At 45.4% G+C, this 26,455-nt stretch overlaps 1 protein-coding gene across 5 annotated transcripts in view; it reads right to left on the minus strand.

Moving 5' to 3' along the window:
* Positions 1 to 26,329, minus strand: part of RNF130 (ring finger protein 130) — a 247,138-nt gene extending 220,809 nt beyond the window's left edge. For 4 of the 5 annotated variants that reach the window (XM_044281117.1, XM_044281118.1, XM_044281115.1 and 1 more), the window contains exon 1: positions 25,405 to 26,329. In XM_044281117.1, coding sequence (XP_044137052.1) covers positions 25,405 to 25,642 — 238 coding nt within the window. In that variant the 5' untranslated portion in view covers positions 25,643 to 26,329. The remainder of the gene's footprint in view (positions 1 to 25,404) is intronic. The other variant, XM_044281116.1, reaches the window with a different exon arrangement.
* Between the last annotated feature and the right edge of the window lie 126 nt (positions 26,330 to 26,455).

Raw genomic sequence — 26,455 nt, forward strand, 5'->3', positions numbered from 1 at the left:
CCCAGTTTTGAATTTGCTGTTAAATACAGTTTTATGATCCTGAGTCAAAGGAATGCCACAATCCATTATCCACTCACGCGACAGTTGTTTTTGTCCGCATCTGATCCGCAATTTTTTTCCGGGTCAGATGCGGACCCGTGCACTATGTCCGTTCTAAGGCACTCGCAAAAAAAATAGAACATCCTATTCTAGTCTGTATTACGGACCAAGATAGGACAGTTCTACTATGGGGCAGACGTTGTGTTCCGCAAAATGCGGAATGCACGCAGCCAGTATCTGTGTTTTTGGGATGCGCAATTTACGGACAGTAGTTAATTTTGACAAAAAAAAAACCCATAAAAATCGAATTCAAGTATTCATGAGGGTTCCTGCACACAACCATATTCGTTTTTTCGGTCCGCAAATTACGGATCCACAAAACTCAGATACCGGCATAGAGCCTGTCGCCATTTTTATTTTCTCTTGCAGAAATGTCCTATCCTTGTCCACAAAACGGACAAGACAGATCATTTCCATTTAGCAGACAAGGATAGGACAGGAGAAAGAAAATGGTTACAGGCTCTGGACCAGTATCCAAGTTTTGCAGACACGCGATCTGCGGACCACAAAAAAACAATGGCTGCACACGGTGCAGATTAGTTGGTTGATAATCCACATGAAATCTGCACAAAAAAAATACATATAAATCCACACTATCGCATTTTTTGCGTGTTTTTTTGTGCTTTTTTTAAATGTATTCTTTGGTATGGATTTGATGCAGGTTTTCTGCAGATCTCACACTTCCATACAAGAGGGTGAAATCCGCACAAGAAAGAGGCAACAATTGACATGCTGTAGATTTCAAAATCCACACGGCAGGTCAAGAAAAATGCAGCGTGTACATGAAATGTATCTAATCTCATACACTTTACTGATACTGCATTACGCTGCGGATTTTCCATACCAAAATCTGTGTGGAAAAACCATGTTATCAGCAATGTGTGCAGGTAACCTTAAAGTGCAAGTGCATAGGTGGTATTACCCCTCCATGATTTAAATGAGAAGAGCAGAGGCGTGGGAAAGGTGGTTGCTGTCAATCAAGGCAGAGAGGAGGAACGCTGGGCAGACCTTGCAAGTGAGGCCCAAATCACTTACGGGAATTGGGACTGCCCTTGAGCTAATTTGCATAAAACATTACAGTTAATTTTCCTGGCAATTTGCTCTGAATCGCCAAAAACGTATCTGTACACATGCTACTAAGTGCTCCTCCAGGCGCCAGGAGTTGTGTGGTAGGGACTCCCTTCAAGGCAGTTTGACATCGCTAACGACGTGAAAGGAGGCGATCCATCAGCGCATGTGCAATAGTTACTGTGATGCCGTACAAGGGAATGGGCATCGCAGTGCGCATGCCCCGGCCAAAGGAATGAGTGCGCAGGCGCTGGATATTGGCAGAATAACAAGTTAGTAGAAAGGCGGTCATAGGGAAAGGATGGGCGGGTGGAGGGTAGGAAGGGGCGGGGGGACGCAATGAAAAGGCTGAGCAAGCAGGGCACCTAAGAGAGTAACGCCGCCCCTGGGCACTTGCGAGCCCTCATTTGCATATTTTATAAAGATCGTTTTTGATGGTTCTATAAGTCCAGGATTGATGCCAGAGATAACGTTTTTATTAACTGTAAGCATGCTAGGGAGCTGTGGGAAGGGTTAAAAAAGTGAAATGCTGGTGACAGACTCCCTTTAACTATATTCATTGGTGGCACAGTGTGCCACTCCCCCCCACCCCAGTATTATAAAGTATAATCATTGGTGGCGCATTGCGCCCCCAACCCCCCCGATATTATAACTATTATAATCATTGGTGGTGCAGTGGCCACAGGCACCCCCTCCACCCTATTGTTATATTCATTAGTGGCAGTGGCCACAGGGTCCCCTCCTCCTCATTGGTGTCAGTTTCTGATCGGAGCCCCAGCAGTGTAATCCCCAGCAGTGTAACAGAAAAAAAAAAGTGCAATTTGCAATTTTTTTTGTCAACTTGTCCCCCCAAAAATAGGATAGGACTGTTCTATTTTGGTCCAGACGTTCCATAAAATGCGGAATGCACGCTGCTTTTTTGGGGTTTCATTATTTTTTTGCGTGGTATCGAATGGTATCGATTATCGCAATACTTTTTTATGGTATTGAAATCTAATAAAAATTTGGGTATCGTGACAACCCTAGGTAAGACATGTATTTTAAAATTTGGCTCCTACATTTTTCAGGTTAGCAGCCAATAATATTTTTTTTTAGTCTGGAGCTCTGCCAATATGGCACACTGCAGTCGTCACGTGACCCCTGTCAAACAGCAGCGAGATCAGGTAAGTATCATTACCACCCCAGGTCCAGCCATGTCGGAAGGGTCTTAAAAAAAAAGTCACCAGGGGTGAACAATCTCTTTAAGAAATTGCTGCATTAAAATATACAGGGGTTAATCAAAAGGTGGCTTTCAGTTTTAAGCGCTTAGCTATGTTCCCAAGGCATTTGAGCAGAATAGCCTCAGTTCTACGTTTCACTTCATTAAAGTACTTTTGGTTTTAGGAAGTTCAGGATTTCAGGTGCAGCAGAGTGAAATTGCTTTCTAGGAACTTTGCGAACAAAACAACCAACATCCAAAAGGAACAAAAAACAGCTGTCACCTCTCAGTCCCTAATTTCATTAAGTATTATAAAGCAGCACTACTAGCACAATTTCTCCTTGTCCACGGTCGCCGACGCACTTCGATGTGGGTAGCCCTAAAAACGTCCATGATCACCCCTCTTGTCCTGGCCTGCATTATTTTGGGACACAAACCCTCTCCCCTCTGACCTTAGGTCTAGGGCCCTGTTATCTTTCTACACCCTACAACTATGGAGGTCTGTACACTTTAATGCTGGTCTCCAGTCAAGACCTGCTCCCCTCACCCCACTATTGGCCAACCCAGTTTTCCCACCGAGGGAAGACCTGGGGGCTTTCTCCTAGTGGTCCGCCAATCGCCTGACACGTCTGCATGACTTCCTCATCACTGGGAAGTTACCCTCGGCATCTTAGCTGAGATCTAAACACTCTACCCCACACCTGAAGACTGTAGATTGGTCCAAGCATTGTCCTTTTGGCGGTTTATCATGGGAGCCTCCTCATCCGTCGCATATACTGTACCCCTTTTGAACGTTTCCTTTTATATTCTTTCAAGAGGGTGGGACTAGACTCCCGCCTCTATTCATGGCTAAACACTCTATCTAATGACAAGTTGCCTTTCGTGTCAAAGTGGGAGGAGGACATCTACTGTTCGATGCCCCTTTCTAGGTGGCAAGCATGTTGTGAAACTATTACCAATAGCAACTGGCAGGTGTCCCTAGTTGAGACTTCCCTTAAAGAGGACATTTCACCACTCCTGACATGCCTGTTTTAATAGTTCCATGCATTCCCCATGTAATAACAATTCTGGAGCCTCTATTCTTATGGTTCTATGGTGTGCCATTCCTTTATTATTCCTGCTAGAAGTTATGAATGAATTACTAGCAGTCTGCAGTAAGGGTACAGAGGGGAGGTAACAAGTTGGGGGTGCGTACCTGCACAGACTCACTGTATCCAATCAGTGTTGCCATTTTCAGACTGTGCAGGTACATATCCCAACTTGTTACCACCCCTCTGTACCCTACTGCAGATGCTCCAGAATTGTTAGTACGTGGGAAATGCATGACGCTAATAAAATGGGCATGTTAGGAGTGGTGAAAGGTTCTTCATAGGGCTTACTAGGTGCCTGAAAGATTGCACAGTATCTATCCATCGGTTGCACCCTTCTGCTTCCGAGGCTGTAATTCCATTGGATCGATGTATCATATCTGGTGGGCATGCCTTGCAGCAAGTATCTTTTGGTCAAGTGTCTGCTCAATTATTTCAGATGTTTTGGGCACCACTTTTAACAAAACCCCATCTGTATGTCTCCTAGGGGATAAGCCAATAAGCCTAAAATACACACCATTTAAATTCACCAAATTCCTTTTTCTCGCGGCTCGCATACATATCGTGGCCAAATGGCGAACTAACACCCTAAACCTTTCTGAGCTTGTACAGAGGATGGATAGAATGAATGGCCATATACAAAAAGATTGCAGCTACTATAGGGGACACGGTTGACTCATATTTAAAGTTATGGCAGCCCTGGCTGTCCTCCTCCCACAGGTTACCATATCTGACACTTACCTTGGGGGGTAAGGTTCTGATCTACTAACTGCATCGCCTATAGATACTGGGGGTAGTAGGCGATTACCCTCACCCGCTGCCAGACATATGTCTACCTATATCTGTCTGACATAAACCCCAAAGCTATGCTCTCCATAGGATATCTTTCTTGTGTTTGATGTTTTTTTTTTTTGGTTTGTACTTTGTTTAACTGACTGTGCATCAATGTATCTCTATCATCAGCCGCCTCCTGCGTTGGGGCCTCTCATTTTGGCACTGTCTTTAGTTATGTTCCCCATAATCTGTTCAATCCTTCAATACAACCATTTTGAAACAAAAAAACAGGTGTCACCCTGAATCTATGAGAGCCGTATACTCACTGTATATAAACTGCTAAAGAAGCCTGCTGATACATTGCCTAGACTCTAGAGTATCATAGTTCATGGTACTCCTTCTTAAAATACAGTTTTCTCAAGATTTAAACTAATACCCTAATCCACAGGATGAGCATCTGATCGGTGCAGGTCAACCACTGGGACCCCTTCCAATCATGAGAGTGTGTTTCTGTGTCATGCTTAATGGATTTTGCTGTGGCAGATAGAGGATAGCTCTCTGATCATCAGAGATCTGACTGCTGTGGCCCCGCTGATCACTACAATGGCGGCCATGTTCCCCATTTGAGCCGTCGCTCCATTCAACTCAATGGGACTGCTGGAGATAGTCAGAGCACATGCATGTCCACCACTCCATTAAAGCAGGGGAACATGGGCTTCCGCCAACCTGACACTAATCCCCGATCCTGTGGACAGGCCATAAATTGTTGTCATGGGACAATCCCTCTAAACTCGGTCAGTCACATGCTAAATATAATAAATGTGTACATTTAGAAGCGGAGCCGGAGGAAATAATACCTAGAGCAAGATTAGATCTCCTGCCATCTCCTGAACCCTGTACATCAAATTATAATGAATGCGAGCCATAGCATATTCTCAGACTAAACAGACATAGGAGAGTTTCTAGTTAGGCCTTGTGGTATGAAGAATGGTTAGCGATGTGTCACCAGGAAAATGTACCCATACAGCAAGAAACAATACCTTCTAGAAGTGACGGCACTGCACATAATTCACTGTGAAAATTAGCTTTCACCATTAAAAGTTGGTTTTAGGCCCAACATTCTGTGCAACTTAATATATCTTTATAAAGGAATATGTTTCTGATACACAGCTCCAAAACCTTGTCTGTCCATGGTATTGTAAACCGCTGAGGACAGAAATTGGCTTCAGTAGTCATGTGCTGTACACCGACACAGCAGGCGGCACAGGAGAAAGAGGAGAGTATGACATCATCTTTTATTTTAGCAAGTTTACTGTAACTGTTGCTTAGGGCTCATTCACATGTCCTAATTTATGGCTCCGCAAAATTGCGGAACAGGTGCAGGCCCATTCAATGGGTCCACAAAAGATGTGGACAGCACACTGTGTTCCGTTCCTACAAAATAGATAGAGCATGTCCTATTCTTGTCTGCAATCGTGGACAAAAATATGCATTTCTATCATAGGCCCGGCCATGTGCGGTCCGCAAAATGTAGAATGCACATGGCCGGTATTTTTCTTTTGCAGACCGCAAAACACTTATGGACTTCTGATGGACCCTAAGGTTTGATCCTTCTCATTAAAATGATACCCATCTTGTAAAAATCGGTTGGAGCATTCCTGAGAAAAAAAATATACATTTATTCTTTGGGCAAATGAGTGCACCGAGGGTCGTGGCTAGCCCTGGAAAGCTGAAGAGCCCAGAGGGCCTAGGTGCTGGCCCTAGGTGCATTGAAAACTTACGGTAATTAGCATAAAGAATAAAAGTATTTTTCTCAGGAACATCGCAACTGATTTTCACAAGACAGGTAGCAGTATAGTCAGCTGGATCAACTCTACCAGGCAGTATTTCTGGTTTAGTGAGGTTGATCCTGCTGACAGGTACTCTTAAATAACAAAACATCAATGGGGTTATCCAGGAATAGATATTGATGACCAATCCTCAACGGTTAGAAGAGGTCATGTGACATCACCGTACATTGGTCACATGGCCTAGCTACATCTCAGCCCCATATAAATAGATATATGTACAGCACTGTGCTTGGAAAGCTGCCGGAAACCGGCTGTGCTCCCCAGAGCTACGGGTAGAGCGGTAGCTCTTTGACACAGTTGATCAGCAGGGGGGCCGGGTCTCAGACCCCTGCCGATCTGATAATGATGACCTATCCTGAGGACAGGTCATCATTATCATTGACTGAATAACCTCTTTAGGCATATTTCTAAACTCCCTATAGTGGACGCTGTGGACACTGTCCAAAAGCAAGGAATTTTGAGCCCTGTATCAGAAAAGTTGAGTTTTGACCCAAGATGGCAGAATACAACATTCATCAGCACGGATAAAGACAGATATGTTCATTACCATGGAACATCTGGCATTTTTCCCAAACCCAGTAAAACTGAACATCCTACAGATCAACTAGTTGAACCCCCCATAATTTGCCTGGACTACTGCAGTTCAGTAAGCATGTGGTCAGAATCCTCACTCATCTCCTTTACAATAACAACTTGGCAGGCGGTCAAGACTGCTATCTGGGGTTACATTCTTTCTACAATGGGACCTTATTGTCCCTTTCTGCTCTCAGCCTCTGGTTTTCCATCACAAATCAGTAGTTATCTGATATTAGAAGAAACAGCGCCTCTCCTGTACATGTGTGGTATAGCAGTTGAGCCTTATTCACTTGAATGTAGATGTGGATGCAATACCAGAAGCAGCCTAAGGACAGACAAAACACTTTTCTGGGGAAAAAAAATCTTAGGGGGTCATTTATCAAACTGCTGTAAAGTAGAACTGCCTTAGTTGCCCATAGCAACCAGATTCCACCTTTATTTTTCTCCATTAGAAAATGAAAGGTGGAATCTGATTTGTTGCTTTGACCCCCTTAGTGCTTTCCAGAACACTAAACCTAGAAATGAATGCTATAAGTATAGAACTATAGCTGACCTCACTTTCTTGTAGAGTGACGGGGGTGGGCTTAAAAATCCTACCACAGGCATGGCACAGAAGGGAGGCTGCTGCTCCTGCCGCTGTCTTACAGCTTGTCACAGGACAGGGAGAGGCAGGGTTGTCAATCGTCCAGAAATTTCTGGACAGTCCGACTTTTTTAATGTGTCCGTGGAAAAAAATATATAACTGTGTCTGTGATTTTTTTGAGGCTTGTGGTACTTGACTAGATTATTATGGTGGGAATTCTCATTGTCTAGCAGGCTCACAGTAAATGCTCTTATCAGTATGTTGACCTATAGACATCATGTATTATTTATAATCTTTATCGTTCATTATGGTTTTCCAATTTGTCCGTAAAAAATGTTGGCTGTCTGCGATTTTGGGATAAGTTGTCCAGAAAAAAGAAAAATTCTGGTTGGCATTCTTGGTGAGCTGGAGGAGGAGGACATGGTTAAGTGTTAACTGTAATACAATAGGATCAAGGCAAAGGAGGAGATGGGGGGCTACAGAAATATATATATCTCATTATTATTATTTTACATTCTTTATGCATTTTCTGTGTTTAGTGTTTTTTCATCTGAATCTGCTAGACTATGTAAGGACAGCATATTACAGATACAGGCCTGTTCTTCTACTAACCAAAACAGTGCAAAAAATGTTGTGCCATGGGGTTAATATGAGTAATAAAAGTACAAAGTAAACCTAGCATTCTGGATCCTGTACAAGGCAGTGGGTTACGCTGCAGTCAGACCTTCACTGAAAAACATGGCGGCACTTTTACACTCCGTATGGACTCCCTCACGCAGCATATGACTACTGATGACCTAAACCAATAGTTCATTTTCTTGTATCATGTAATGCCTGACAATTACAGCATGGCACCGTGGAGTGTCACACGCGACATACTGCCCCGGTTCAGGGTCATATCAGGATTGACGCACATTCTCAGCTCAGCTGGAAATCCAAGATAAGATTCTCAGAAATACAGCAGTTACGGGAACATCTAAATGTAGATGTTACGTTCAAATAGATGTGAAAAAAAAACCTAAAATGTAATTATACACAGAAGGGCAGAGCAGAAATGTGGCAAGCAGTTAACCTGACCGCACAAGCTGTACTTAGAGATCTAAGGCCACCATTACCATATGTTCAGTCCGCATTTTTTGTGCATCGGATGCGGACCCATTCATTTCAATGTCTGTTCCATGGCCCCGCAAAAAATATAGAACATGTCCTATTCTTGTTCGTTTTGCGGACAAGGATAGAGAACATTTCTACAGGAGCTAAAAAAGAAATAGCAGCATGCAATCAGCCGGGATCAGCGTTGCAGATAGTCACGTGTATGAAGCCTTATACAGTACCAGCTAAATAGATGAGATTTTCAAAATCTTATCTACATGATGGGGAAATTTTACGCCCGTAAAGGTGACCTGTGTTGTGGTTTTTCGAGATCTACAGCGTGTCAATTGTTTGTGCCTATTTTCAGTGCAGAGTTCACCCACTGCAACGCTAAGGGTGAAATATGGGGCAAATCACGTTTAACACACCCATGTACACAGCCCTTTTTACCAGGCTGCCGTACAAGTGCGTGAGAGCTGTAACATACCCCCTATGCCTAGGATCGTATTTGGAGACACAGAAAGGTTTGTCCATACGAATCCAACAGATAATTAAAATACCGTTTCTTCTAGGTCAGGGATCGGCAACCTCCGGCACTTCACATGTTCTGAGACTACAACTCCCAGAATCCTCCTTTCACTTATATGAGTTACAAGAACAGCCAAACAGGTGTGCATGCTGGGAGTTGTAGTTTCACAGCAGCTTGAGTGCCGAAGGTTGCTGATCCCTGTTCTAGGTTCAAGAAAGCCTTTACACCAGTGTTTTTCCTACTGAAGGAGCTGTGCAGGCCTCGTGTACAGCCATACAGGCTCTGTGCCAGTGTGTACAAGCTCTTAAAGGGAACCAGCAATCCCGTTCAGGCAGCATGGGATCCCGACAGACTCCCTCATGACGGTGAGCTACGTTGTACTCTAAAATGCTGCGCCACTTATTTCATTTGAACAAAAATTGTGACTTTTGCCATTGTGCTTCTCTCGTCACTTTACGAAAAATCATGTGCACTAAGGGCACTGCCACATGTTCAGGTTTTTTTAATGCGGTTTTTGAAGCCAAAATCAGATGTGGATCATAAAAGGAGAGAAAGTATTAAAGGAAGAGGCCGCGGCACTCACTGAGCCTCTTCTACCAGCTGATCAGTGGGGCTCCCAGGTGTCAGACCCCCGCCGATCTGTTATTGGCGACCTATCCAGATTTCCCGGATAACCCCTGTAAGGCCGAATGCACATGGCCGTGTTTCACGGCCGTGAGCGGTCCGTGGTAACACGGCCTGGATTCCTGCTGAGAGCATATGAGAATTACTGTAGTGCAGCGGCGGCATGAAGCGCACGGCGTCATAGCAACCAATGACGCCGCGCACTCCTGCTCTCAGCAGGAATCCAGGCGGTGTTACCACAGACCGCTCACGGACGTGAGCATTCGGCCTAAGTCTTGTGTATTGGCCCTTAGGTCAAGGATATGGGGGGGGGGGGAAATAACACCCTGTGGATTATGGAAGGCGACAACGGATATGTGCAGATTTCAGGCTTACATTTGTAGTTGTCAGTTACAGTGATTACATCCCACTTGATGATGCAGTTTCTGCCTGACACAAACAAGAGCAAACAGCAGGGTTACAGCACTAAAAGATCTCTTCCGATGTTACCCAATCTTGGACTATTACACATCGCACAGAACAAGTTTAGACATGTGACCAGATCACTTCCCCTCTATACAAACTACACCATTTCATCACCATTTTCTCCTCCTGGCAACAGTCCAGAATACACAGAGGACATAACATGGAGCCTCTGCAGTAACTGCCAAGAACCAGTTCTCCGAGAAGGATTTAAAAAAAAAAAATTTGTGTCTGACATTTCTATCATTTCTGGAAGGACTCGAAATTCCAGAATAAGCAGAACATTTAGATTTTACATGATAAATATATATTATACACACATTTTCCTTCTAAATTTCTATTAAAAAACAAGGCTTCAATTACCATGCAGGCCCAATTATTTTAGGACATCCATACAAGAGCCTTATAGAGGTACCTGTACCCACTATAATCCCTCATGACTAGTGTAGAGGGAACTTGCGTTTCAAGTTGGGCATACAAGGTTCGGGTTATCTAAGAATTCTGTTATGGGTCCGGCTATGGTCCGTGGTAGCGGAATCCATAATAGGATTCTTAGATAACCTGAACCTTGTACCCCCCAACTTGAAACACAAGTTCGCCCATCCCTACTCATGACCACCAAATTTGGTGACCAAATGTCTGCACTAACTGGATGCAAATGAATTCCCCATACTCCTCCATGTCTATCAGAAAGGCCAACATTGCTGAGATGTCAGCTCCCTTGGGCTGTTGACTCGTTCACGCAAATGATCAATGCATTTTCAACAAACTTTTCATAAATCAAAATAACGGGAGCAATGTAAACTTTGCAATATCCTTCATCAGAGAAAATGCCTCTTTGTCTTTCTAGCACCTCATGCCTCCCACCCTCCTCTCTCCATAGGGATCCTTCAGTGACTGAATTTAGAACGAGGGTGAAAAACAATTTTCTCTAATATTATATATTACAAAGTTTCTTCTTTTCACCTGTACTATTCATTTATACAAAGTTTGTTCAAAGTACAGTGACCATTTAAGGATTTACACAGGCAGAGTAAGCAGTGATCAGCATTGGGGTTGTATCTCTGCACAGTATGACACTATGCAATCAGTGCTGCCAGTGTCAAACTGTGCAGAGAAATATCACCAACTGGTAGAAGGAATAAAACAGGAATGACACAGCAAAGAGTTTAGAATCATAACTTCTAGTAGAAATAATAAAGGAATGCAACATATAAGCTCCAGAATGCAAGCAGTAACTACAGTTCCCTTTATAGGGGACGACAGAGCAGCATATTGTCGGGAGGGAAGCGTTTGCCGGCAGCCTGATCCGCTGCCAGTAAACGATCATTTTTGTGTCCGCACAATCGATTCAATTACCCTATGAACGCTCGTTAGCGATTATCTTTGGCATTCTGGGTAGTGATGAGCGAACTTCTGTTTTAAGTTCGGCGTCTAAAGTTCGGCTTCCGGTTAGCGGAGAATCCCGATATGGTTCCCGATATGGATTCCGACTTCCGTTGTGGTCCGTGGTAGCGGAATCAATAATCGGCCATTATTGATTCCGCTACCACGGACCACAACGGAAGTCGGAATCCATATCGGGATTCTCCGCTAACCGGAAGCCGAACTTTAGACGCCGAACTTAAAACAGAAGTTCGCTCATCACTAATTCTGGGCCCTAAAAACGGACATGTCAGAAGACCTGTAGAGCTGATACAATAGAAGGAATGTTTGGTCTGTGTCCTTTGAAGGATTAAGGTGGATTTACACAAACCAATTATCGGGCAGATTATTGGTAACGACTGTTCCTGCGAACGCTAATTCCCAACAATCTATCCGTGTAAGTGTGCCCGTGTACTGTCAATCTTCAGCTACTCTTGAAAATAAAAAGATTTTTCTTTCAGGTGACAGATACCTATTAAAAGGCTATTCAAGAAAAAATAAATAACATAACATTTCCTGGTATGCATTTGTGGATACAGCTGCCCCCCTCTAGGATGAGTGAGTTACACTGTAGTATCCCAGTTACCCAAAACAGGGGGTCTGGGATGGTAAATATTTTTTTATTGCTATAATTATTTCAACACTATCCATGTTTAATTAAAAACATATTTGACAACCCCTTTAAAAAAAAAAGTTAAAAAAGGGTTTTCTGGGATTTTAATATTGATGACCTATCCTCAGGCTAGGACACTCAGCACCCCCGCCATTCAGCAGGTAAGACCGTGCTCCGTGCAAGTGCAGACCTTACCTGTTTGTTTACCTGCTCGCCGTCGACAGCGCAGCAGTGAGCAGCTGTAATTACAAGACATCCCATTCTTTTTAATGGGACGGCCCGTTCCTTCAACCAGTTGATTGGTACGGGTGTCGGACCCCCGCTTCTCTGATATTGATGACCTATCTTGTCATCAATATTAAAATCCTGGAAAACCCCTTGGAACATTGGTGGCATATCGCTAGATCTCTTTGACTTGATATCCCAACTCATTGACCCACACCTATCTCTAGAACGGAGTGCCCAAAGTTTGGGAGAGCGCACCAAGCATATGCTGCTGCCCTCCATTCATTTCTATGGGAGCTCTGAAAACAGCCAAGTGGTGCGCTCAGCTAGTTTCAAGAGTCCTATAGAAATGAATGGAGAGCTCGCCGCGCAAGAGTAGCCACCACTGCTCCAGTCACTTCTATAAAACTGCCAGAAATAGCCAAGCCAGCTCAACTATTTTCGGCACTCCAATAGAAATGAGCGGAGGATGGCTGCGCATGTGCTGTGCACTCTCATTCTCTCTGGGAGCTTCCTTCTAGAGATAGGTGCGAGTCCCAGAGGTGGGACTTGCACTTATCTGACATATCGCAGTGATATGACACCAATATTTGCGGTTAGACAACCCCTTTAATATAGATGACATATCCTCAAGAGAGGTCATCAATATTCCATCGGCAGGGGTCCAACTCCAGGCTCTCCCGCCGATCGGCTATGGCACTCGTGTGAGCACTGCTTCCTCTTCAGGTCACCTGCAGTGTCATTACAACCCATCAAGTGATGGAGCAGACATAATATTTCTATCTATATTGCAGTCTCTATGCAAGTGCCTATTTATAAGCTATCTGAACATCTCACCCCTGTAGGGGCTACACCAGGCATGTCCAAACTGCGGCCCTCCAGCTGTTGCAGAACTACAACTCCCAGCATGCCCTAATAGCTGTAATCTATCCAGGCATGCTGGGAGTTGTACTTTTGCAACAGCTGGAGGGCCGCAGTTTGGACATGCCTGCGCTACCCCAAGATAAGCACTCCAGGACTGGATCTTACAGTAAACGTTACAAGATATTGCATATAAATGCTTGTTTTTTTATTTCACTGTGTATGTATAATACATGATTTGTACAATTCCAACATTCCCAATGTGTATATTGAATCTCAAAGAATAAAAACGCGGAAATTGAAATGATTGTCTTTCTGAAAAAGACTAATGTGACTCCCCTCGAATTTGAGAGCTACATGGACCAATTCCCAGAGAACGGGCTGGCTCTCAAGCCTACAAGTTTTCTGCTGCGAGAATTTTTTTTCCTTTTCCCTAAGGTATTAAAAATCTCAGGTCTGCATTTTATCTGCCAAAACAATGTTCAAATGGTGTAACATATTCAGATACTACTCCAGTTTAAACTAGGTTATTAGGTTGGGATTTTGCTCCCAGAAACTGATTTTCTCCTTGGGGGATCAGCTGCTTATCCCTAAGGCCTGTAGGTTTTTACCTATATGAAATCCAGCAGGTTGTGAGATTATCAGATTTTATATTGTTTAGCTATTCATCCTTGATTGCCTGGTAATGCCAAATGCTGGAAATAGTTAGCCACCAAGTTTTTGTACCTTGCACAACACAACTTACTTCATAGGCTTCTAAGTTTAAAGGGGTTGTCCAAGTTATTTTTATTGATTATTGGGTCAAGTGACTTCCTTGTTGTGCAAGACATCACCATGTAGCCAAACCCTAAAGATAGACCATCAATATTATAAAACCCAGAAAGAGCGTCTTTCTAGTTTCTAACTTAAAGATATAAATCAATTTTAGATGGAGATTATTTGAAAGCAAAAATGATACACCAGTGAAGCGGCACAACACCAGGATTGACAGAACACAAAGGAGAGAATGCGCCAACCCCAAGCCCTGCACTAAGCAGAACACAACACCAGTGGGGGGGGGGGGGGGGGGGACCATTCTCATTACATTTTTTTATACAGGGTCATTAAACCCATATCGGGAATCATAATTGCATTTTTATTCAATTACAATCTTATTTTTAGGTGTCTAGGTTTTGTTTGAAAATGGCAGTGGCTGTCACTCTATAATGGGGGGCCCACTCTATGGCAGGAGATGAAACCCACTGAGTCTGCCCAGTGCCCACTATATGTCAAAAGAAGGAGCCCACTGTATGGCAGGAGAGGGAACCCACTAAGGCTGCCCACTATATGTCAAAAGAAGGAGTCCACTGTATGGCAGGAGAGGGAACCCACTAAGGCTGCCCACTATATGTCAAAAGAAGGAGCCCACTGTATGGCAGGAGAGGGAACCCACTAAGGCTGCCCACTATATGTCAAAAGAAGGAGCCCACTGTATGGCAGGAGAGGGAACCCACTAAGGCTGCCCACTATATGTCAGAAGAAGGAACCCACTGAGGCTGCCCACTATATGGCAGGAGAGGGAATCCACTGAGGCTGCCCACTGTATGGCAGGAAAGGGAATCCACTGAGGCTGCCCACTATATGTCACAAGAAGGAACCCACTGAGGCTGCCCACTATATGTCAGAAGGAGGAACCCACTGAGACTGCCCACTGTCTGGCAGGAGAGGGAATCCCCTGAGGCTGCCCACTGTATGGCAGGAGAGGGAATCCCCTGAGGCTGCCCACTGTATGGCAGGAGAGGGAATCCCCTGAGGCTGCCCACTGTATGGCAGGAGAGGGAATCCCCTGAGGCTGCCCACTGTATGGCAGGAGAGGGAATCCCCTGAGGCTGCCCACTGTATGGCAGGAGAGGGAATCCCCTGAGGCTGCCCACTGTATGGCAGGAGAGGGAATCCCCTGAGGCTGCCCACTGTATGGCAGGAGAGGGAATCCCCTGAGGCTGCCCACTGTATGGCAGGAGAGGGAATCCCCTGAGGCTGCCCACTCTATGGCAGGAGAGGGAATCTACTGAGGCTGCCCACTCTATGGCAGGAGAGGAAACCCACTGAGCCTGCCCACTATATGTCAGAAGAAGGAACCCACTAAGGCTGCTCACTATATGTCAGAAGATGGAACTCACTGAGGCTGCCCACTATATGTCAGAAGATGGAACTCACTGAGGCTGCCCACTGTATGGCAGGAGAGGGAATCCACTGAGGCTGCCCACTCTATGGTAAGGAACGTGCCCCACTGTGGCTGTCACTCTATACTGTGACTGTCACTCTATACTGTGACTGGTAGGGTACAGCAGTGGGCCCCAGAAGCTGCACAGTTGCCGAGGTGTGCATTATTAATCTACCCCTTAAGAATACCAGAAGTTACATGCTCTCGGCCAGAAGCCTATGGTTACAGAACTCCTCGGGGTATAAAGATACATACTATAAGCAAATATTTGTTTATGGCCGCAATACATGACAAATTTAAAAGCATTTATTTCTTCCCATAGCAAATGATTCAGCAGCAGGGCCTTCGTTTCCTGATCAGCTTCTAATGGGCAGTAACGCAGCACCCTGGCACCAGTAGTCTAGACTAAGTCAGCAGATACCTAAGTGACCTTGCACACAGAACAACACCGCAGGATCTGTCAATAAATGGACATGTGTCCTGGATGTTACACATAAAGGGAAACTGCAATGAATTGTAGGGGACATTTTAATTAATGAGCTTTGAATTGATAAACTCCATCTATAAACTCCATCTAAATATCGCATGTTTGCCCATTCTTCTTTTGCAGATGCATATGATCTATTCTTCCCTGTTACCCATCATTTCCAGCTGCCTAGGCAGATTCTCTTGGATGTGTATATATACACCTTTGCAGCTGAACATTTATTTTATTGCACCAACATACCTAAAATAAAACTATGAAATAAGTAAAAAATTAAATAAAAATTACACCACTAATTTATAACTACAGTGCAAACGCTTACCTATGTGTCTCCATGGTTACAGATTACAAACAAAAACGGATCTTGCAATCAGGTTCCCCTGCCATCTCATGAATTATGGAGAGTGTGCAGAAGACAAAGACAAAATGTTTTAAAAAGTAGCATTTTTACTCTATTTACTCCAGTTTTGAAAATTGGGTAGGAAAATGGATGTGATTTGCCTATCTTGCCAATTTGCCCCCTAGCCCCTTCAATTTACATCGGGAGTCGGGTATTTAAATATGGCACCTACTCGCACACGGCTGGGGTCTGCCATTTTAAACAATAACATCGGTCTCATACATTTAATATCATGAACTAGGGAGTGGGGAAGAGGAAGTGCACCAAATAGCTGCCACCCACGCCTCTGTCCCTGCCTACTTACACTACCCGTCCTAAGCGACGGGGCACAACTGGGCGACGGTCCCTAACCTCTATAAGTGCAGAGAGGCAGAGCGGACAGAGACAGAATATAGCCAGGCAGAAGCAGTGAACCCTGCAGATGGATCCGAAGTCACGTAAAGTGTCAGGAGCAATACTGAAATGCCAGAGATAAACACTAACGTAGGCGAACAGGGGTAACAAAGACGGTAACCAACACGCCTAGGGTCAAACCAGGATGTCACGTAAGTACACAAGGAACAGCAAGGACGGGTCAGAGTACAAGCCGAGAGTCAAACCTGGAGGTCACGTCAATACACGAAGGCAGACGAGGTCGGGTGAGGAACAAAAGCCAAGGGTCAAAATCCAGAGTAGCAGAAGCACTGAGTAGTAGAAGTTAGGCACAGGACCAAACATTGCAGGCTGCCTGTATAAATAGTGAAAGGCTAAGGTCATGTGACGTGACCAGCGTCACATGACCCGCACAGACACAGAAGCCGAGCACCGATTGGCAAGCTCAGTGCTCAGCCCGATACTGTTGCCAGGGGAAGAGAGAACGTCGACCGCACAGACAGCAGGAGCGCGGTCGGGTCCGCTCCCCCCTCTGTTACCTGGGAGACGGGTACGCCGCATGCGTCGTCGCTCAGGGAGAGAGGCAGGACGCCGGTGGCGCAGCGCAGGAAGATCACATCGCCGGCGCCCTGTGACATTTAACCTCCGGATTATGACCACGGCATTTGGGAGCTCAAAAATCCAGGAGCGTGTGCTCCTTGGCATGTAATGGCTCCCCCTAGAGGGGATCGGGGGAGCTGGATGGTGTGTGCGACAGCTTTGGTCCTCCTGAATGAATTGAGGCTGCCACACATACAGTAGGCTCCTATGGAGCCCCGGCAGGGATCCATGGGAACACAGTAAAATTCTCCTAGACTCCAATGCTAATGCATTGCAGTGTATGAGATAAGCAATCTAATGAGTACTTGTTCAAGTTCCCTGGGGGAACTATTAAAAAGTGCAAAAGAAAGAAAGAGAAAAAAAAAAAAAGAAAGAGAAATAGCGATAGAGAGATATAGAGATATATATTTTCAAAAGCACGGTGGCTCAGTGGTTAACACTGGTGCCTTGCAGCACTGGAGTTCTAGGTTCGAATCTGACCAAGGACAACATCTGCATGGCGTTTGTATGGGTTCCCTCCGGGTACTTCGGTTTCCTCCCACACTCCAGACATACTGATAGGGAACTTAGATTGTGAGCCCCACTGGGGACAGCATGATGCTAATGTCTGTAAAGCGCTGCAGAATACAATAGTGCTATATAAGTGCATACAATAAATTAATAAAATCCCCCAAAAGTAAAATACAAATAAGTAAACAATAAAAAAATAAACAAACATCATAAGCATTTTAAAATATATATTTTTTCCCATAGGCACTTTTTTGTCACTTCACCTCCCCAAAAAAATGATTAAAAAGTGATCAAAAAGTCATGCACATTCTAAAATTGAATCAATACAAACTACAGATCATCCCACAAAAAATGAGACCTCACACAGCCCTGTACACATACAAATAGAATTGTTATTGGGTTATGATGATGCACAGAAAAAAAATATTACAGTACGAACGGGTCAAGCCAGATGTATCAACTGCAACTTTTAAAAAAGTCACAACCATTGTCATCATCTTAGTAAAAAAGTGGTATAAAAAGTGGAGTAACATCTAATAACACAAAGGATGGACACATTATCACACATTTTGCAGCATAATATAAATTGGGTGGAAATTACAGCACGCTGAATCCTGCAAAAATGACTTAGAAAATTCCCTTCATGATGAATCTGCTCCAGAGTTTGTAGTCTGTTCCCATGGAGACACACATGTCTGCAGAGGAGCTGTACACGCAAGACTATCGGCAAACATTTACATGCATTGGAGCACTACCATAAAGACAGCCTTTAATGGGTTGATTGATGGGAAATCCAGCATACCAGTCCCACGAGGACTTCTTTGTTCTGCATGTTTCCAGTTCACAAGTGTTAATGGTTTTACTAGATCTTTTTATAAGCTGCGGACTTCAGGTTTAGAGCACCTTTTAAAGAGTACTAAACTGAGTCACAATCCAAGAACAATTACTTATATAAGGGCAATTACAACACACTGGAAATCTGCAAAGTAGCCGCACATGCCTGCCGAGGTATTAAATAATAAAATCTAACTCCTTCAGTAACTCTGCACACCATTAGGCCTCTTGCACACAAATTTATTTATTTTTTCCGTTTTTGCATTCTGTATACAGACCGTATACGGAACCATTCATGTCAATGGATCCGCAAAAAACAAACAAAACGGAAGGTACTCCCGTATGCCTTCCATTTCCGTATTTCTGTTCCGTTCAAAGATAGAACATGTCCTATTATTGTCTGCATAACGGACAAGGATAGTACTGTTCTATCAGGAGCCAGCTGTTCCGTTCCACAAAAAACGGAATCCACACGGATGTTATCCGTATTTCTTGAGGATCCGTTTTTTGTGGACTGCAAAATACTGAAAAAGCCATACGGTAGTGAGCAAGAGGCCTCATCCTGTGATAGGCTTGCGGCAGTGAAGACAAAAGCCTAATACAGGCTGCCATAAACGGAGGCTTGTATTCTGCTGAGAAACAGGTTAGACATTGTTCTGCACCCTCCTTACCCAATTATCACAATTGCTTCCAACAACATTTTCAGTTTAAAAATCAAATACCAAAGTGATTGTCTGAAGTCTGGCGCAGAGTGTGCAACGCTTCACTACATCCACTCTGACACCATGCCCACATTTCTCTGCTCCATTAGCTGTGACCAAGGCCCAGGGTTGGACAGAAACACTAGTGCTGGCCTATGTTTGGTCACGTTAGAGCACCCAAATAAAGAAAGACCGCTTCTGCAATATATATATATGTATTTATGTTACTGAGGAGAAGTCCCTACTACTGAGCACCACAAAATACCACCCTGGGTGGGAACACCCAGACCACACCCATGAACGCCACTTATGGGCAGGATTTTCATTAGCCACACCCATTTTCAGCCCAGGAATGCGCAAAATTTGCCAGGATTGTCTCTAAAAATCAGGGACAGTCCCGCCAAGTTGAGGACAGCTGGCAGCTATGCAGTTCAAGTATTCCTATAAGCAGACGACAAAGATGGGTCATCTTACCACCCCGTGTCTCGTTGAGGTTATCAGGTCCCGGCAGAACCTCCTCAATGCGGGACAACAGGTATGTTTTCAGAGCTAAGTGGGAGAAAACCAAGATCTCATAAATGTGCAGCAAATTCTCCCCAATTTGCCTGGACCGTTACATAGCAAACATACCAAGCCCTGTGTGTTCTGTGGTCACTGCTTCCTGATGATGTAAGACTATGACCAACTCTTCCAAGGACTGGAGTATACAAACATGCGGCCGTGCAGGGCGCAGTGTGCAGCATCTCCTGTGCCTTAGACCAGTCTCTGAAAGATGTGATCTGGGCCACACATCCCTATGTGATCCATGAGCAAAGCAACATGGGACGTGTAATTAGCAGGGACTTCTACAGTCGAGATGATAGCCAGAAACTGGAAAAGGCAAGTTACAATACAAAAAGGATCAGTTGAAGCTCTCCATTGCAAAGACCAGCCTTGGTTGGCATTATGGGTACTGCAACAGCCTGCATATATCTGAATATAATTAACATGGCACTCTGCTTTAAAATACTACCCTAAGGGGTACGGGCTGCAGGCGTGAGGCATTCATGTATACACACAACTGCTCTAGGAACAGGGTGCATGGGAAACGTGTATTATATTTAGAACAATGGCATTTGCCAGAGCCATAACTTATCACCCATCCACAGGATATGTGTTTGATCTCCGGGACAGTTAAATACGTACATGCTCATTTCTATGGGGCCTTTAGTATATAAGTAGTCAATGTGTCAGATGTACAGGTACTAGAGTACACAAGAAGATGGCAAAATATATTGTACAAAATTTGGGAAGACAGAAGGAAATACCCTATTTTTTAGACTATAATGCCGCTTTCAGACAATTGCATTTGCAATGCGCATATAGTCCGGATTTAATGTACCAGAATCCTCTGCTAATGTTAATGAATGAAGCTATTCACATGGGCATATCATTTCCATCAGTACTTGAAATCTGCAGCGTGTCCGAGTTTTGTGCGGATTTGTTTCCAAATACGCACATTACAGTCTGTGCAGTGCATAATGAAGGAAGGAAGAAATACGTATGTAAATCCTGATGGTATATCATCAGGATCCTGAGCCAGAATACTGTTGAATTTCAATGCGTTCTTCTGAAAGTGGCCTAAGACAGGCGGAGAAAAATGGCAGGAGACGCGGGGAGGGGTGAGTGAAGCGCTGTACTCACCATTCCCTAGACTACTTCTGGGGACTGCACTGGATGTGGTGTGTGTAGGCGCACACTATGGCCTGACGCTGTTCGACTTCAAGTCACAGTGCAGCACTAGTCCGGCAGAAGGCCAGGGAGAGGTGAGTGTAAGAGCATTTTGTTTGATGGAGCTTGGGTGTCTGATACAGAGGTCTACAGGGTAAGTGGGGCACCAAAGCTGATGCCAGATGCACAAGGAAGAATGGATAATAAGAATGATACAGAGGTCTGATAAAATATTTTTTCTGATTTTACACACACATACATACACATATATATATATATATATATATATATATATTATTGTGGGGACTCGCTCTGGTAGACAGGATTAGCAGACGCAGTATAGAGGCAATAGAGTTCTTTGGATTAAACAGTTCAGTGTTTTATTGACACTTTAGGCAAGTGACAAAACAAGCAGTCATAATCAAGCAAAAAGTCACCTTGCGGTGTTGGTGGTAATTCACGCCATGCGGCAATTCTGCCTCAAAGAGTCCTTGCTGATAGCAGCACCAACCTGTTTTCATGCCAAAGAGGTAGCAAGCCTTCATCCAGACACAAGGCTCCCAGATCCCAACACAGAGACATGGCTTCTGAGCCCAGCTGCCTATTTAAGGACAGCCAGGTGCTGCCAAAACCCAGATCGGCATTTAAAATCCGGTCCGATATTTGACCTCACCTGGCTGTCCTTAAGCAGAACATGCAAGGAGGAAAATACCTGTTTCCCCACACCAAACCTCTCACTGTGTCAAATACACTCCCCCCCCCTTGTTGAACCCTGAGGGGGTGAACACACGCCAGACAGTGTACCCGGGACAGGGCAACAGTGTTTCCTTGTAACCGGCATGCCCTGTGTTCTAGGGATCGACCGATATAGATTTTTTTTGAACAGATAACCTGTGACCTTTTAGGCAGATAGATAATTTATACCGATATCCTGTGCATTTTCATTTTTGGAAAAAAAAAAATCCTACACAAATCTGCTGAAAATGATTAAAGATAACATTTAGCATTTTTTTTTGTAAATCTTTCTTTTTCATTTATACTTAATATTTTGGTGATTGTGGTTTTTTTTTTGTTTAACTAACTTTTACCCCCCTTAGGGGCTAGAACCCTTGTCCTATTCACTCTGATAGAGCTCTATTAGGGTGAATAGGACTTTACACTCTCCCTGCTGCTCTGTGCTTTGTCCATACTCTGGCAGCCAGGGCTTCAGTAGCGTCCTGGCTGCCATGGTAACCGATCGAAGCCCCAGGATTACACTGCTGGGGCTCTGATCAGAAGCTGCCACTGCCACCAATGAGGAGGAGGGGACCCTGTGGCCACTGCCACCAATTATCAATACTGGGGGGCTTAGGAGGGGGGGGGGCCCTACGCCACCAATGTTTTTAATACTGGGCTTGGGGGGTGCACACTGCGCCACCAATGAAGATAACTCGCCCATTAATTAATATACAGGAGGCGGGAGCTGGCTGCAGAATCATATAGCCGCACCCGACCTCTATGAGCGGTAGGGGTTAACTGCCACAGATGGCAGCTACCGCTCATAGAGGTTGAGTGCGGCTATATGATTCTGCAGCCAGCTCCCGCCTCCTGTTGAATTTGAATGAATGAGTTAACATCATTGGTAGCGCAGTGACCACAGCCCCTCCTCTTCTCTTATTGGTGGCAGCGGCACAGGGAGAGGGAGACACTGCTTCCTTCTCCCCTGTACTGCTGAGGGAACACGGATCGCGCTGAGTAGTCAGTCACCAGGCGGAATTTTCTCCCTAATAAATAATAGTGAAAATTCTAGTGCTCAGGCACTCTCTCTCCACTATACTACGGGTCTCGGCTGGGGTGAGCTTACGGCTGAGGAAGACAACGGGATGCTCCTCCCCGTTAACTTCCTGAGACAGTAAAGCACGAGGCCTACTTTTGAGTCATCGATCTGTACTATAAACTCCCTTTTGAAGTCAGGCATCACCAAAACCGAGGACATGCACAGGGCCAACTTCAGAGTGGAGAAAGCCTCTTCCACCCAATCATCCCAGCGAACCAACATTGACTTGTGTCCCTTCAAGAGCCCTGTCAAGGGCGCGGCTAGAGTAGCAAAGTAGGGAACAAACCTCATGTAATAGCGCACCATTCCCAGGAATTACTTTATTTGCCTAGTGGTGACAGCGCGGGGCCAATTCTGTATCATCTCTATTTTGTTTACTTGGGGTTTGATCACTCTGCGCCCAATGACATACCCCAGGTACTTAGTCTCTTCTAACCCTATTGCACATTTTTTGGGGGTTAGCGGTAAGGCCAGCTTTAGGAAGGGAGTCCACTACAGCCTGCACTTTGGGCAGGTGACTTTCCCAGTCGGTACTGTGGATAACAATATCCTCCAGGTAAGCCGAAGCGTACCGACGATTGGACGAAGTACAATGTCCATTGGACGTTGAAAAGTGGCAGGGGCTCCATGCAGACCAAAGGGTAAGACCTTATATTGATACAGCCCCTCTGGTGTGATGAAGGCAGTTTTCTCTTTGGCAGCCTCCATGGGCACCTGCCAGTACCCTTTCGTGAGGTCCGAAGCAGAAAAATACCCGGCTTGTCCTAACCTCTCGAGCTCATCCACCGGGGGCATGGGTGCCAGGACAGATCCATTTGGCTCAGTTTCAGACGGACACTGAAGTGGAATGGAGACAGAACGGAGGCAAACTGATTCATTCTGAGCGGATCCTTTTCCATTCAGAATGCATTAGGGCAAAACCGATCCCTGAACGGATCTCACAAACGGAAAGCCAAAACGCGAGTGTGAAAGTAGACTAATTACCAAAGTCTCTTGCGACTTCGGGTGATACGAACTTTGCCTACACAGAGCCAATACATTTTAATGCTATATGGAAACAGCATTAAAAACAAAGGTTTTGAACGAATCAACTTCGGATGCAAAGGTCGATTCGCTCAAGTCTACCTATAAGGTTTGGGTTTAGCTCTGCCTTGCTGTAAAACAGCTCCTGACACGTATAGACCCATATATTTAGACACCCAGGAAATGAAGCATCTTGGCCCGTGACCTGAATGGGCCATCTGCGCAGCGTAAAGCAAATGCCCTAGTAAAGCCGGCCGAGAATTCAGGGGAAACAGCCAGCCCTCCCAAACCCCTCATACACGATGCATATGTTGTTAAAGGGGTTATCCTGGAAAAGATAATGAGGACGTATCCTCAGGATAGGTCATCATTATCACATCAGCAGGGGTCCGAGTCCCGGCAGCCCCGCTGATCAGCTTTTACAGGGTACGACTGTGCTCACTGGAACTCTGGTGAGTGATGCAGGCTGCCGGGAGATTTCCAAGCACAGCGCTGTACCTCGTATAGTGGCAGTGCTTGGTATTGCAGTTCAGCCCCATTTACTTGAATGGGTTTGAGCTGCAACTAGGCCATGTGACCGATGTACAGTGATGTCACTGACCTAGGAGGAGGCTGTGGCGCTCAAAGCCTCTTCTCACTGCTGATCGGCAGGGGTCCCAGAGGATAAGTCATAAATATTGTTTCCTGGATAAACCCTTTAATGGCAGAGAGGAGGGGGAAGGAGAAAGAAGGGGGTGTCTGGCAGCGGCTTGTCTCCCCCAGAACAAACAAAATCCAACATGTCCAACCCTTGGGGGCCTGAGGTGATAATACTGAAATCACATAAACGTATGGTCAACTCTAAGCGGTTGTCCGGTATCAGGAGGACAGCGGGCAACACAGGGGACCAGTCTGCAACAAAGAAGCAACCATTACTTACCTAGCAGATCCCGCGCGCTGCCCTGGGCCGGGACCTGCAGCAGCAGTGCGGGATCTGGCTAGTAAGAAATGATCACTTCTTCATTGCAGGCAGATTCCCTGTGTTGTCGACTATCCTCCTGTAACTGGGCATCCCCTTTAAGGCATGTCCAATAAGATTAAAGGGGTTGTCTATGCTATCCTCAGGACAGGTTATCAATATCAGATCGGCCGGGGTCCGATAATCAACTTGGCTGGAGTGCTTGTGAGAGTGCTGTGCTCTTCAGCGCCTCCCTTGTAGTGGCGGTGTAATTACAGCTTCCTCACCCGCTCACTTGAACGGGACGACCAGTCGTATTTACATTGCGCTACCACTACAGGGTGGTCAGGTACCTACTGGGGAGGACACAGCGCCCCTTCAAACAGATGATCAACGGAGATGCTGAGAGTCAGACCCCCGTCTGAGGAAAGGTCATCAAGTTGGCCCACCCCAGCAGGCCAATCGATGCCAATGGCATGTTTGGCTTTTGGCATGTACCCATTTGTGCATTGTGGAATTTTTTATTATCTATATTTGGATGGCGTCATTTTGTACTTCCCAATAATTGCATCTCCGTAGTCTTGAAATGGACTCTGTGCCCATGGGTTTACCAGTAAAAACTTTGGCAACCTTTGCCGTAGGGTATATAACGCCAGCCTATTCCTTCTTACCTAGGCTTTACAATTGCTACGTAAAATACATATATAAGATCAAAGCCATCAATACAGAAGAACCTAAAGTACATACCTCCTTGGGTGTTGACAGGTGTCACAATGATCCCTTTCGCCTCCGTAACAGGGGAGTCCAGCCCATAGCGCCCAGCGTCAAGTACAGGTTTGCTGCCAGGCTCCTGTGCAGTCACATTCACAACGGCATTGTAATATTCCACATTGGTGGTCTCGGACGCACCGCGGACCACTGAACAGGGCAAAAGAACAAGTAAAGGCAAACAGTTCAGATACCGGATCGACCGCCTTGGGATCATTTTCTGGCTGGTTAGAGAGGAAAAAAAAACAACAATCCTTTTTGGTAGAAACCAAGTAAAAGTGCAAATATGCAAAACTATGGTGTGTGACTGAAGACTTTGCGTAGTATCCAGGCCGGCGTGCGAGACCCTCACATTATTACGGCAAAAATCAAATCATACAATCAGCACGCTTAATCTTGGCACACCTCACATGAAGAAGGACCAGCTTGACAGAAAACGGAGACTGATGGGATCTGAAGCACAGCATGCAGTCATAATCCAATTATTGGGCAAAGCACACACACAAAGAGATGCCCTCTGACATAGCCACCCTCCAAGGAGGTAGGTACAGCCGTAGCAGGGTGCTGGATCTCAGGGGCACATTCTGGGAGGGTGACAGGGTGTCACATGGGTCCCTGCAGCTGGCACAAGGTGGCAATCTCCTATCCCCCCACCCCCTCCCTCCCCAGGCAGCTGGATTGCAGCTGTTCAGAGAAAGCGGTGCAGGAACTTTTCCTCCTCTCTTAGAAGGCGCAGTCTGTGCTGGGATGACAGTAGGTTGTCTGCAGCGGTAAGTGAGCTCCGGAACCTGGCGGCTGGAGGTGACACAGACGTAATGCAGGGCGGCGCGGTGACACGGCACACACAGCCCTCCCGAGCTGCCACTGCTGCCGCCGCCGGCGCAAGCAGTCTGAGGGCAGGAGGCGTGGCTAGACAGAGAGGAAGGGGCTAGCCCCTCCCCCTCATGTGATCACCGTCTGTAATTCTTTGCTAGAGGCCGTTGTTGTTGTTACTCAGCGCATGCGTAGTAGAAGGAGAACTACTCTCTTT

Source organism: Bufo gargarizans, chromosome 2 (genome assembly GCF_014858855.1).
Source record: "Bufo gargarizans isolate SCDJY-AF-19 chromosome 2, ASM1485885v1, whole genome shotgun sequence".
NCBI classification, from domain to species: domain Eukaryota; kingdom Metazoa; phylum Chordata; class Amphibia; order Anura; family Bufonidae; genus Bufo; species Bufo gargarizans.